The 12,175-nt window shown below is 34.0% G+C and overlaps 1 protein-coding gene across 3 annotated transcripts; it reads right to left on the bottom strand.

The window, feature by feature from the left end:
* On the bottom strand, positions 1-6,231 carry LOC115972159 (alpha-L-fucosidase 1-like). 3 transcript variants are annotated; one of them, XR_004087411.1, is made up of 4 exons: positions 5,586-6,172; positions 5,254-5,493; positions 3,620-4,356; positions 1-310 (listed from the first exon to the last, which is right to left on the bottom strand). XR_004087411.1 is itself a non-coding variant. In XM_031092339.1 (3 exons), exons 1-3 carry the CDS (start codon positions 6,128-6,130, stop codon positions 3,678-3,680), a joined length of 1,464 nt encoding a protein of 487 aa, XP_030948199.1. In that variant the 5' UTR covers positions 6,131-6,231; the 3' UTR covers positions 3,192-3,677. The 3 variants fall into 3 exon arrangements, 1 of the variants encoding a protein (XP_030948199.1); XR_004087410.1 differs by lacking the exon at positions 1-310 and adding an exon at positions 2,885-3,079; XM_031092339.1 differs by lacking the exon at positions 1-310 and having other exon boundaries at positions 3,192-4,356; positions 5,586-6,231.
* Positions 6,232-12,175: the final 5,944 nt, after the last annotated feature.

Genomic DNA, 12,175 nt, shown 5'->3' with positions numbered 1-12,175 from the left:
ATAGGACCACCAAGCAAAAAAGGGAATAAAAATTGCAATTGAATATATGGAGAGCCAGATAAAAAAAGCAAGCAGCTAGCACACAACTAAATCAGTGTGAATGCTGAGTTTCTGTGAACACATATCGGCCGGGCTAACTTAAATCTGCAGCCAAGTTTGCTGCTCATCAAATTTGTCTGATGGCCATCTTTATCATCATATACTAGCGTGTCTGATGTGGGCCTCAACCTCACCTATCCATGCTTTTCTTGCTTCATTCGCACCTTTCATCACCATTCATTGTTCTAAATGTTCGGCAGGAATTTTCTTCCTAATTAGGTAGTGGGAAAGAATCAAATCCTTATTCCTGTCTAATTAGGTAGTGCGAAAGAATCAAATCCTAATAAGGATTTGATTCTTTCCCACTACCTTTATACACTCTCAGTACACATCATGTGTCATCTTATACTATTAAATGTGGTAGTGCCGAGTATGGGGGAATACAAGACATATGATAATATATCCCCAGATCATTTTAAAAAAATATATAAAAATTTGATGTGAAAGTGTGGACATTATGTGTGCGAAATGTACATATGAAAATATGAAACAATACTTTTTCTCACTTCAAATATTCCACACTTTTAAGCTTAATGCATGAACAGTACTGTCAAAAAATGCGCTAATTTCTTCTTCTTTATAAACAATATTTTTTTTAATCTTTTTCCCTATATGTAAGTATCTCTTGGCATTTCCCTTACCGAAATTTCACTTGGACTCAATAAAATTCTCTCTACTTCTATCTCTCTTGCTGCTATAAGTTGCTCAATGACTTTAACCATGTCTATGATCAAATTTTATTTCACCTGAAAATTCAAAAAAGATAACATTTTGCACCAACTGGTCAGCTTGCATAGGCTGCACCACCACCACCACTACATGACTGACCTAGCAATCAAAGTTATCAAACAAAACCCTAGGTTTCATGCTTAGCCAATTCAAAAGTGTCTCTCGAACACATCCTTAAAACCAACATTGCAAGCTACGAGAGGTACTACGATAGTAATGAGTAATCTCACCCTTCGGTAGTTAGATTCAATAAAATAAAATAAAATAAAATTTCAGTTTTTCAATTCCAAAATAAGTTATTATATATCCCGTGATTCTCTGGTTCGTCTTGAACCTCTCTCCTAGGTTTTTTTTTTTTTTTTTTAAATTTTATTTTTCCTTATTTTCCTTTTCGTTAAAATATGTTCTTTTTTTAGCACTTAAAAGGTAGGCAATGAGTTTAATATAATTATTAAAACCATTAATTTGATAATAAATAGTAATTATCATAAAGTAGACACATAAGTTGGACATATAAGTAATGACGTATTTTCTAAAATGCAAAAATCGTGGTAATGAGATCAAGTAGTAGCATGCTCTGTTGTGTGTTAATAGTATCTATGAGCTTACCAAAAAATAGAAATGGCAATGTACCATAGAATGTGAAATGATAATTACACATGGGAGCCTCTTTTAGCCTGTTGCCTAGGGGTTGTACTGCTACAAAAATCAGAACATGCCACATACAAAGAGATCAAACGAGCAACCCACAAAGTCAATAAAGAAAAATAGGCCCACCGATCTTAAAGCTGAATAGAAAATGCCAGCCGAATAGATCCAGATAGAAAAAGCAATACCACTCAAGTAAACAAGATAGTACGATGGGGAATTTAAATGTGTTGAGTCCAGCCCCAAAGGATAAATTTTAGAGATTTCTTGGATTTAGAATTGTCCATTGACTAGAAGAACTGCTTGAAGATGCACAATTCTTATTTTAGTCCTATAAATTGGTAGAGTGTAGCTTTTGATAAGAGTTATTAGGAAGGTGTCATAGCCCCTATCATTTGAATTGTATTATAGCTATTGACATATGAGTCCCTATAATGAGAATGGTGTCAAAGTCCTTTATATTGGTAGAGTGTAGCTTTTAATTCATATTATTGACAATGGATTCTTGCGATTGTAGCTTTATCTAGTGTCTAAAGTGTAATAACTTGTGAGAGTACTTTTAATTCATATTATTGACAATGGATTCTTGTGATATTTTGATGTTTTCACAACAAAATATCTTTACTATTATTACCCCCCCCCCCAAAAAAAAAAAAAGTAGCAGGAGAAAAATGGATTATTTCTCTAAATAAAATAACATGACACATGTCACTCGGTGATCAAAATATTATTAAGCATCCTCACACAAAATCCTCAAGGTGTTATTAAAATACAAGTCCTTGTGTTACTTATGGCACCCTAGTCATTTCTATTAAAGTTCAGCTCAACGTGTCAAGTCAGAGAAAACTGGGGACCAAGGTTGGCCATGACTCTCTCTCCTCTTCTCTTTTGGCTTATAATAATGGAGTCCATAGCTCTGTGAACACCTATCTATTTTTCGTGTGTATAGTTCCTCCCATTTTATATACACCAAGTATTATAGTAAGAAATTTTTCAAAAATGACCTCAAGATATTATTTAGAGATTTTGAACCCAAAACCTCATATCATGACATCTTAAAAACCATCAGGCTAGTTCTTTAAAACTTTTAAGAGAATATTTACGGTGCCTTATGTTGGTTGTTGGAATTGGGGCAGCATGCCAGTATAGGGGAGTCTCGTGATGAGATTTGCAATCATGTTAGGATATCAAGCATGAAGCATGTGATAGTCTCCATACTGACAACTTGTCCCAAAAGGAAATGAGAAGAAAAAGAACCCCCCCCCCCCCCACCAAAAAAAAAAGAAAAAAAAAAAGAGATGGTCAGTAATTATCTTTTAATTTTTTTTGTTTGTTTTGGTGATAAATGATAACTATGTAATGTAATGGTGCTATTTGTGCATATATAAATCATCACAGAGTATAATATTTTGAAATTCATAAGCAACTTCATTAATTTCAAATCATATATCTTACATATAAGGTAGAGAAGAACACTATCTTTAACCATCATGGAGTTTCCGACTTGATAAGTTGATATCTCAAAAACAAATTCAATCACCAGTTCAATTTTGAAGTTGAAAAATGCAGCAATTAAGGTGGGAGTTGCAAATGCACGTCAAGGCTACATATCAAGCAAATCATACCAAAAAGAATTTTAATATAGTAATAAGCAAATAATTTCAGACTGCACGTATCGAAAGAATAATTAAAAAAATAATGACCAGCTACATATGGTCAAGAACAAGCAATGCCCCCACTAAATCTCACATTAATTATTAATTATTTAGGGAATTTTCGATCCCACAATCTTTTTTATTTAAAATAATCAGTAATCATAGATCAATTATACAATAGTATCTGCACTGTAAACGCCACATTGGCTTTCAAAATAAAATATGGTCATTAATGGGCTGGAAAGCCTGGAATAAGGTGCTTGGTGCCTAAGAACAAACAAAATAAAATGAAATCCAACTTTGGAATGAACATGAACAAATATAAATAATAATAATGAGCCACACATGGTGTTATACTATTGGGAATTTCAGTTACCTTTATGCCTTGTGTCTTTTCAGCATATGACAATATTGCTCAATGCCTCAAACAACACAAAGTGAGCATAAAAAAAGAGGTGAACTTTAAGTAAGAAATTCAGCAAAAGTACCTTTTATTTATTTCTTTATGGATACTTTGAAACTTCACGCACTTAATCTTCACTTAGATCACTGCTCATTTGGGTGCCAAAAGGGGTCAAGGTGTAGACCAATTGAAGAAATCAAAGGCAAACCCTTTGATTCTCTAATTCTTATCCTCACAACTTGGCCATGGACTATTCCCTCATCTAGCCTGTGAAGCCTCTTGTACCCCACAGTGGTTCCATTTGCTACCATCTTACCATCCACATAAATTTCATGCCGTTTGATCCTCTGACCAAGCCCTATAGCTTCTTGAATCCTTACCACATTAAATCTAAGCATTTCACTTGTCCCTCTAATTTCAATCCAAGGGTCCTTTACATCCACATCCCTTGGTGCCCAATAGGTCCATATATGGTCACTATCTAGCACATTTTCAGGTCCAAAACCTCCCACTTTGCCTCCTCTTTGGCTGCTAGCTTTTACAATGCCCTTCTCAGCCAAATTGGTTGAAAAAATTGTGTCAATTGCACTCCTAAACTCCTTCAATCTATGAACATCAGTATCAGATATAAGCCCAGTTGTATTAGGAGGCACATTTAGAAGTAGCAAACAGTTTCGTCCCACTGAATTATAGTAAATCTCTAGTAGCTGGCTTAATTTTTTTGGTGATTCTGATTTATGCCAAAACCATCCGGGTCTGATAGAAACGTCACATTCTGGTGGAACCCAATCGGTCCCTCGTGGATCGCCAGTGTTAAGTAAGCTGCATTGTTAAAAGAGAGTTCAGTGTCTTTGTTCAGAAGTCACACTTAGCTACTGTTACCACTAGAGTACAAGTCATTTTCTACGTTTCGTTAAAAATGCTATCGTGGGCTACAGCTTTAGCCTACATATAATTCAACAGGAATTTGGTAGCCACACACTTTTGACTATATGAGTTATGACTTATGACATTGAACATATTCCTTGCTTTTCAACAACGGTTGAAAAACACGAGTTTTGGTCTGGTGAAATTAAATTCAGTGCCTAATCAAATCTTTTGGCCTAACAAATCGTTTTCACCTCTAAAATTGACATGAATTAGTTAAATCCGTTTAGATTGTTTATACTGTACTTGTGACCAATAGTTTCATGATAATTATACACTCACCTAAGTGTTGTACCTAAATTTTGCCCTAATTATATATAATAATAATAATAATAATAATAATAATAATAATGTAACAGTTTATTTACTTATTTTGATGGGAAGATAGATAATATTAACTAAAATGAAAAATAACAAAAATATCATGAAGAAGAGCTTATTTTAAAAAATAAAGAGTTTTTTCAATCTATGCAGAATGATCAAATTGTTTATAATTCATACGTAAAATTCTTAAATGCCTAATCATACACAAACTTACTCTATTTTTTTTTTCTTAAGTTACCAACATATTGGACATGAATTTTTTGATAAGTAATTTAAAGAGGAAGAGAAGTGGAAAAACCTATAAAGCATAATCCTAAGTTTATTTTCATATAATGTTTGTACTTGTAGTAAACTAGAAAACACACGATGCAAGCTTACTTTGGCTTGCACGCAACGACTCAATTATATAGTGCAAAAAAGAAAAGGAACAAAACGTGATTGTTTGCTTGGCTTGAATTGTATACTTACTTTTCAATGCTTGCATTTCCAATTGATAGTGAAGTCCTATTGACGGTAGACCAGCATGTGCTCCCGGCGAACCCTTTCTCATTTCCGACCCACCTAACGTCCGGGCCGGCGTCGGAAAATATGTTGATAGAACTTTGCAACTCCTTCACCATATAGAACCAATCTGAGAAGTAATATGACATGTTTGGTGCATTGGAGCCCTTTGCTCCATCAAACCAAATTTCTCTAACACTACCATAGCTAAACCAAAAAAAAAAATTAACTTTGTTAAAAAAACTCAGATGCACCTTAATGTGGAAAAAATTTGTCACCAAATATAAAATGTAACTTACTTATTGAGTAGCTCTTGTAGTTGGGCTAGGTAGTATTCATTGTATTGTAAATCATCCCCATATCTTTTATCATGTCGATCCCATGGTGATAGGTATATCCCCACATCAACGCCACGGGCCTTAGCCGCATTGACAAACTCTTGAACAACATCACCTTTCCCATTTTTCCAAGGACTCCTTTTCACAGAATGGTCAGTGTACTTTGAAGGCCACAAGCAAAACCCATCATGGTGTTTTGCAGTTAGGATCATGAGAGAAATTCCTGCCTCCACAGCTGTGTTCACCCATTGATTTGCGTCAAGCCCAACTGGGTTGAATATGGCTGGGTTTTCTTTGCCTGTGCCCCATTCAGAGTCAGAGAATGTGTTAACTCCAAAGTGGCAGAACATTATGATTTCCCTTTGTTGCCATTTCAATTGAGAAAATGCTGGAAGGGGAAGAATTGGCAATGGTGGTGTTGTTGGCACAATTGCAAGACTAGAAATTGCAAAATTGAATAGTAGAAAAAGTGTGCTTGTGCACAAAGTGCACCATAGCTTAAACATAATTCTGGTGGCTATTTTTCTTCTATACCTTTTGTTTTTCCCTCTAATATATAATATAAGTTGGTAATAATGAAGAGGTTGAGACTCGAAGGGAGGACAATAAGTACAAAGCTGGGGGACCAAGCAACAGGTTAAGATTCTTTATAATGATAATGGGGAACCTTTTATTTGGAACTTTTTTTTGGTTCTTTTTACTGTCATGAAGTTACAGTCCCTTGTGATTGTTATTCACGTTAGCAATTCATTCACGGGTTTGTTTGCTGTCGCGTGACTCCTTTGGAAATCACTCCTATGTTTTGTTTTCCAAAATTGAAGACAAAAATCAAGAAATTAAATATTTAGAGTAAATGATTGGTGTAATTAATAATATTAATATGAAATTCAAAATCAAATATTTATGTGATAAATTGATAGTTGACCTCTTTTTAAATTTTATAAATCTCATTATAAAAATTACCTCTCTCTTTAAATGTGTTTATCAATAAAGTGAATTTAAGATTTATGTTTCATTTGTTTTGATGTTATTGTTGTCTAAAAAATGAGTCATTTTTTGAAAAAGTATTACTCCTTTGAAAAAGTAAAAAATTATCTTATTTTTTTATATTTAGTAGTGACATTAAAAATGAGTTGGAATACTATTTCTTAATTTTCCTTATTTAATCTGTTATGAGATGGAGTTGTTTTATAATAAATTTTAGCGGAAAACAACCTCTTAAAAATAACTCATACTTTTAATAATATTTCATGTTGACCATATATAGTTTTTTATTGACGTTTTTTTTTAGAGATAATTACAACATACTGTTAATTCTGTGGCTCAAACTCTTTCCTTTAGATCTCCAAATACTTTGTGCATGGAAAGATGCCAATTCAGTTATAAGACTTTTGACTATTGACCTATTTTCTCTAATACTATCAAATATGAGAAAGCACAAAAAATTATCTTCATATGAGTTTTACTATACAAACAATAGGACTTACCTTAGTTTGTACTGTAATTAACTTTCTACTTTGTAAAGAACCAGAATGTAGGCGATTGAATTTCACTTTTCCAAAGAACATATATAAAATGATTTGTTTCTAGTGAAATTGACCACAAGATACTAAACATGAGACTTGCATTACGACTTAAATATTGACAAAATTGCAACTATCGTGACTCAAGCTGTATCTCTTTGAATTTTTTATTTTTTTATAGGATATCTCTTTGAAAATTAATTAAGCGCAACTTTCTATAAAAAATTAGGTAGGCTTTAAATTTTTTTTTTTGAGGAACAGGTAGGCTTTAAACTCAAACTCAACTTTCTTATTTTAATTTTATAAAATAATCATATTTATTTCTTTGGCTAGTAGACTAACGCATGTCAAGTAATAAATACCTTAACATAAATGTAAAGTTTTGAGAAGATGGAAGTCTAACGCCATGTTAGATGAAAATCTAACGCTATGTTGGTTGGTTGGAGAAATGGGGCAAGAAATGTTCTGTATATTATTTGTGATATCAATTAATTAATAATTGGGTAAATTATAAAGTTAATCTCTATCATTTACATCAAACTTTAATTTAGTCTATAACTTTTTAATTGTATCAAATTGGTCTTTTAACTTTTTTAATGTCGTGTTAAGTTAGTCCCTGTTGTTATCCCTTGGATGGAAAAAAGTAAAAAATTATTTTTCATACTACGTCAACTTCCGACTGTACCACTACGTCAAATTAAAAAAAAAAAATTAATTAAAATCTGCACATGTGGGATCAAATTTGGGGAAAACAGCAAGAATAAAGAAAAAGAAAAATCTAAATTCGGAGGAATACCCATTTGGGATTTGGACCAGTTGAAGAAATCTAAGAGTATCAGTATTGGAGAATGCTAATGCCAAATATAAGGTGAATTTGGCATTTCAAGCCCCAAAATCCTCTGCATTAGGGAATGCTAAACCCAAGTATTGTAAATTTTTTTGCAATATTACTACAGTGCAATTCTTCATTTAAAGTTGCATTGTAGCAGTATTGTAAAATATATATATATATATATATATATTTATATTTATTCTCACCTGATGTGAAATTTCTCTCTCCTCTCTCTCATTTTCTCTGTTCTCTTCTCTCTTTCTCATCTGCTCTCTCCTCTCTACAAACCCAAACACCATCCTCCTCCCAACATCAACATCACACATCACAGTGGCTCATTTTTTCTGGTGGGTTGCGATCCGGCGGGTTCTGTGGTTGCTTTTTTTTTTTTTTGGGCGTGGGTGACAACGTGGGTCACTGTGGTGGTTTTTTTTTTTTTTGTTTTTTTCCCTATGACCGGTGCTTAAAGGAAGAGGTGGGTATGGCTGAAGTGGGTTGTGGTTGGGTCTGGTGTTTGGATCGTGGTTGGGTTGTGGTTGAAGTGGGTTGTTGGTCGTCGGAGATCGCCAGTGTTTGGGTCCGGCGAGGTCATGGCGAGATTGGCGTGGGTCATGGTGATGGGTTTGGTGGAGATCCGCGTGGGTCACCGCATGGTTGGCTGGTTCTTCTAGGTTCTACCTTTTCGATGGGTGTTTTTTTTTTTTTTTTTTTTTAAATATGGGTTTTTGTTCCGGTGGGATTTTGGTGGGTAGTGGTGGTGCGGTGGTGGTGACTGGGCAGTGGAGGAGAAAATTGGAAAAATAGAAAAAAAATATTTTATGATGTAGATATATTATTTTAATGTGTAGTATGGCAAAATAGAATTTTGGGATGTTGGGTGTGTTGTAAAATAGTATAGTATAATTGATAAAGTAGTTTTTTGAAATGGTAAAATGGGATAGAGTAGCATTTCCTGATGCTAATGCTCTAAGAGGCGTTTGGGGTCACCCACCTAATTTTGGTGTAGAACAAACCGAACCACTTCTAGGTTTAGCTTCGCCTTCATGGGTATGTCTAAGGATGCTATGAAAGACCGCCAGTTGTCATGTCCAAGAAAGTTAAGAGATTTCCCAAGAAATATCTTGGATATCGTTGATGTTGGTGAATGGTGATGCCACAATAGTCAATAGATTTTAAGGGTCTTCTTCCTTGATCTTGGATGAGAAATGGGTATCTAGGTAAGAGCCTCCACACGACGCTATAGTACCAACTTGCTTTTAGCACTGTAATACCAAAAACTAAAGAAAATACACAAATTTGAAAGAACACCATCATGTGTTGTGTTGTGCGGCTTGTGCCTCATACTTCTCTTCTACTTTGGAATCCACACAAATGAAAAACCCCTCCGCCAGATGATGGGTTGTGGTTGTGGACTTAGAGCATCCGCATTAATAGGTGCAAAATTTTTGTATATTTTGCGCAAAAAAACATACTTTTTCTTCTATTTTACACGTTCACACCAATTTGTCTATTCTACCATCTATTTTATTTAAATAATAATAATTCTTTAATTTTTTATTGGGTCATACTAACGGATGCCTTTAGGGTAATGGTTAACAAGTTATTTTAGGAAAGTTTTGATACTACTTTTATGGAAAATGGAAAAAAACTGTAAATACATTAATTGTTTTTTTTTTTTTTTCTCATAAAAAATGATTATTAACCATTGCCATAAGGGTATCTGTTAGCATTTCCCTTTTTTTTATTGTATCAAACAAACAACTCCCCAAATGGTTCCACCCACCTTTTTCTTTCTTTTTCTCATCCATCTCTCTTTCTTTTTCTCTGAACCATCTCCCTCTTTCTTGTTCTCCTTTTCCTTATTCATTCTTCTCTTTATTCTTTCTTCTTTTTCTTCTACAGATTTCTCAAACTCAGTGGTTGAGGCGGGGGTAGGGGTGATTTGTGGTTTTGTTGTGAGAAGAAGTCAGAGGGAAAGAGCAAGATGAAGGGGGAGAGTGATCGGTGCAAAACTGCAAGTGCACAGTATCGTAGTTTTATAGTAAAGTGATGAGAAGAGTATCGTCTTCAGGGATTGGTAACTTACTTTTGACAAATACCAAAATTATGCTAATCTTGATTTTATCTAGAGAAGTCACTAAGGTTTTTGTAATTGGAATTCAAAATAAAATCAATTTAAATAAAAGATCCGCAGAGGAAAAAAAAGATGTTGCTTGAAAATCAACTTAATGAGAGAGAAACTTCTAGGAAATCGATTTCACCTAATCCCTCACTATGCTTTACTCATCTAGCTAATTGAATTTAATTCTCTTTATTTGTTAGCAATCTCCGAACTCTTCCAAAAGCCTCTTTCGACAGTCAATTGGAAACATTTTTGTTCATCAATTTACACAAGAGCATGCAATTTAATAAAGTAAGAAAGCATTAAGACCAACGATTTTAATACTACATAGGTTCATACAAGTCTTTCGATCTCTATATTTACCTATACTGAAATATTCAAGATCTATCCTATAATTCCCTCTTTCGACAGCAAATCACAAGATTAAAATCATCTAATTAATGGCTAGTTAATTAGAAGTAATAAACTTAGAATAAATCAGACAAACATGAAGAGAATTTGTTCAAATTAACATAGAAAAGCAAGCATAGTTCGAAACTAGATTACATCGTTTTCCTAGAATAAAGAAAGTTTAGTTCATGTTAAAAATTAAATCCAACACAAACGAGTTCACCATAATTTTTTTTGAGAAGATTGGAAAGAAAATAAATGCTGAAAAATTCTCTGTTCCAACCCTCTCTTTCTTTCAGCTTCAACGCCCTTTCTTTTTTTTTCTTCCTTTTTGGTCAGCGCCTTCCTTTTTCTGTTCAGCCCTCTTTCTTTCTTTTATGTTTCGGCTCCCTTTTTTTCTCTTCAGCGTACCCTTTTTTGTTTTCTTTTAGTCCTAGTGTTTTTAAAGTCCAACCCAAAACTTGTTGCAGCCTAACACAGCCCAAAAAGCCCAAAACGTTTTGCTTTAACTCAAAACATCTTTTAGTTCAGCCCAAAACCTCTGTTTCAGCACTTTTTTTTTTTTTTTGTCTTCTGTTTCGACGCCACTTTTCTTTCTTTTCTGTTCAGCACACCTTTTTTGCTTCAGCCCTCTTTTCGTTCCAGCCCTCACTTTTTTTTCTTTTCTTTTTGACTTGTTGCCCTTTTCTTTTCAGCCCAAAATACTTGTTTAGCCCAGAACGTTTTCAGCCCAAGAACTTTTTCAGCCCAGAACGTTTTTGGTTAAGCGGCTCCATCTTTTCTTCTTTACTGTTCAGCGCCTCTTTTCTTTCTTTCTGCTGCTTCACATCTCTTTTATTTGAGTAAATCTTTATTTTCTTCAAATTTGGAATAAAATTTAAATAACAAAAATCAAGTCTAAAATCAACAAAATAAATAAAATTAGACTAAAGTTTAAAGTTAAGAAGTGATAAATTACACTCAATTATGCAAGTCATCAGAGAGAGAAAAAAAAAAGCAAAAGCTATCGGAGAGAAGAAGACAGTGATCTCCTCCACAAGCACCGATCTCTTCCACAAGCATTGATCCACCAATCCAGTCGACCCAGAAATGCTGATCTCCACTACCGATCCACCAATCCATCGATCCACTTCCGTTGACCCACAAACGGCATCTCCGCCGACGCTGCCGATCCATAAGCTATCTGTTGGTTTATTCGTGTGTGTGTGTGTGTGTGTAAGTTGGATTGTCCTTGTGAGTGTGTTGCTCTGTAACGGAGGAACAAGAATATGAGGGAGAAAGAGAAAAAACCTGAGTTCGTTTTAGAGGGAGAAGAGAGAGAAAAAAAGGAGCCAAATTGAGAAATTAATAAAATAATAAAATGCAAAGCTACAGTAATCATGCATATATATACAAAGTTTGGATATTTACAAAGTTTTACATGTTCTGATGCAAGTGTTATTTGTGCAATGTTGTGTAAATTTTTGCACTTTTTGTGTTTTGCAATGACTGATGCAATTGCTCTGAGTGGTTTTGTGTACTGGGTTTAGTCCTGCAAATTTGATCTCATGTAATTTGGTTTTTTATTTTTTATTTTTTATAAATTTGACGTGGTAGGTTGATGTGGTATGGAAAATAGTTTTTTATTATTTTGTTTGATACATCAGTTTTTTCCATTCAAGAGATAATAGCAGTGATTAAATTG

This window comes from Quercus lobata, chromosome 12 (genome assembly GCF_001633185.2).
Source record: "Quercus lobata isolate SW786 chromosome 12, ValleyOak3.0 Primary Assembly, whole genome shotgun sequence".
Lineage (NCBI taxonomy): Eukaryota > Viridiplantae > Streptophyta > Magnoliopsida > Fagales > Fagaceae > Quercus > Quercus lobata.
This window is presented reverse-complemented; position numbering and strand designations above follow the sequence as displayed.

Bases quoted from the DNA above. Each gene is read 5' to 3' on its own strand.
- LOC115972159 (XM_031092339.1), bottom strand. From the start codon at position 6,130: ATGTTTAAGCTATGGTGCACTTTGTGCACAAGCACACTTTTTCTACTA. The intron at 5,494-5,585 runs GTAAGTTACATT...TTTTTGGTTTAG, and splicing joins CTACAAGAGCTACTCAATAA to CTATGGTAGTGTTAGAGAAA. The intron at 4,357-5,253 runs GTAAGTATACAA...TTAACAATGCAG, and splicing joins GGAAATGCAAGCATTGAAAA to CTTACTTAACACTGGCGATC.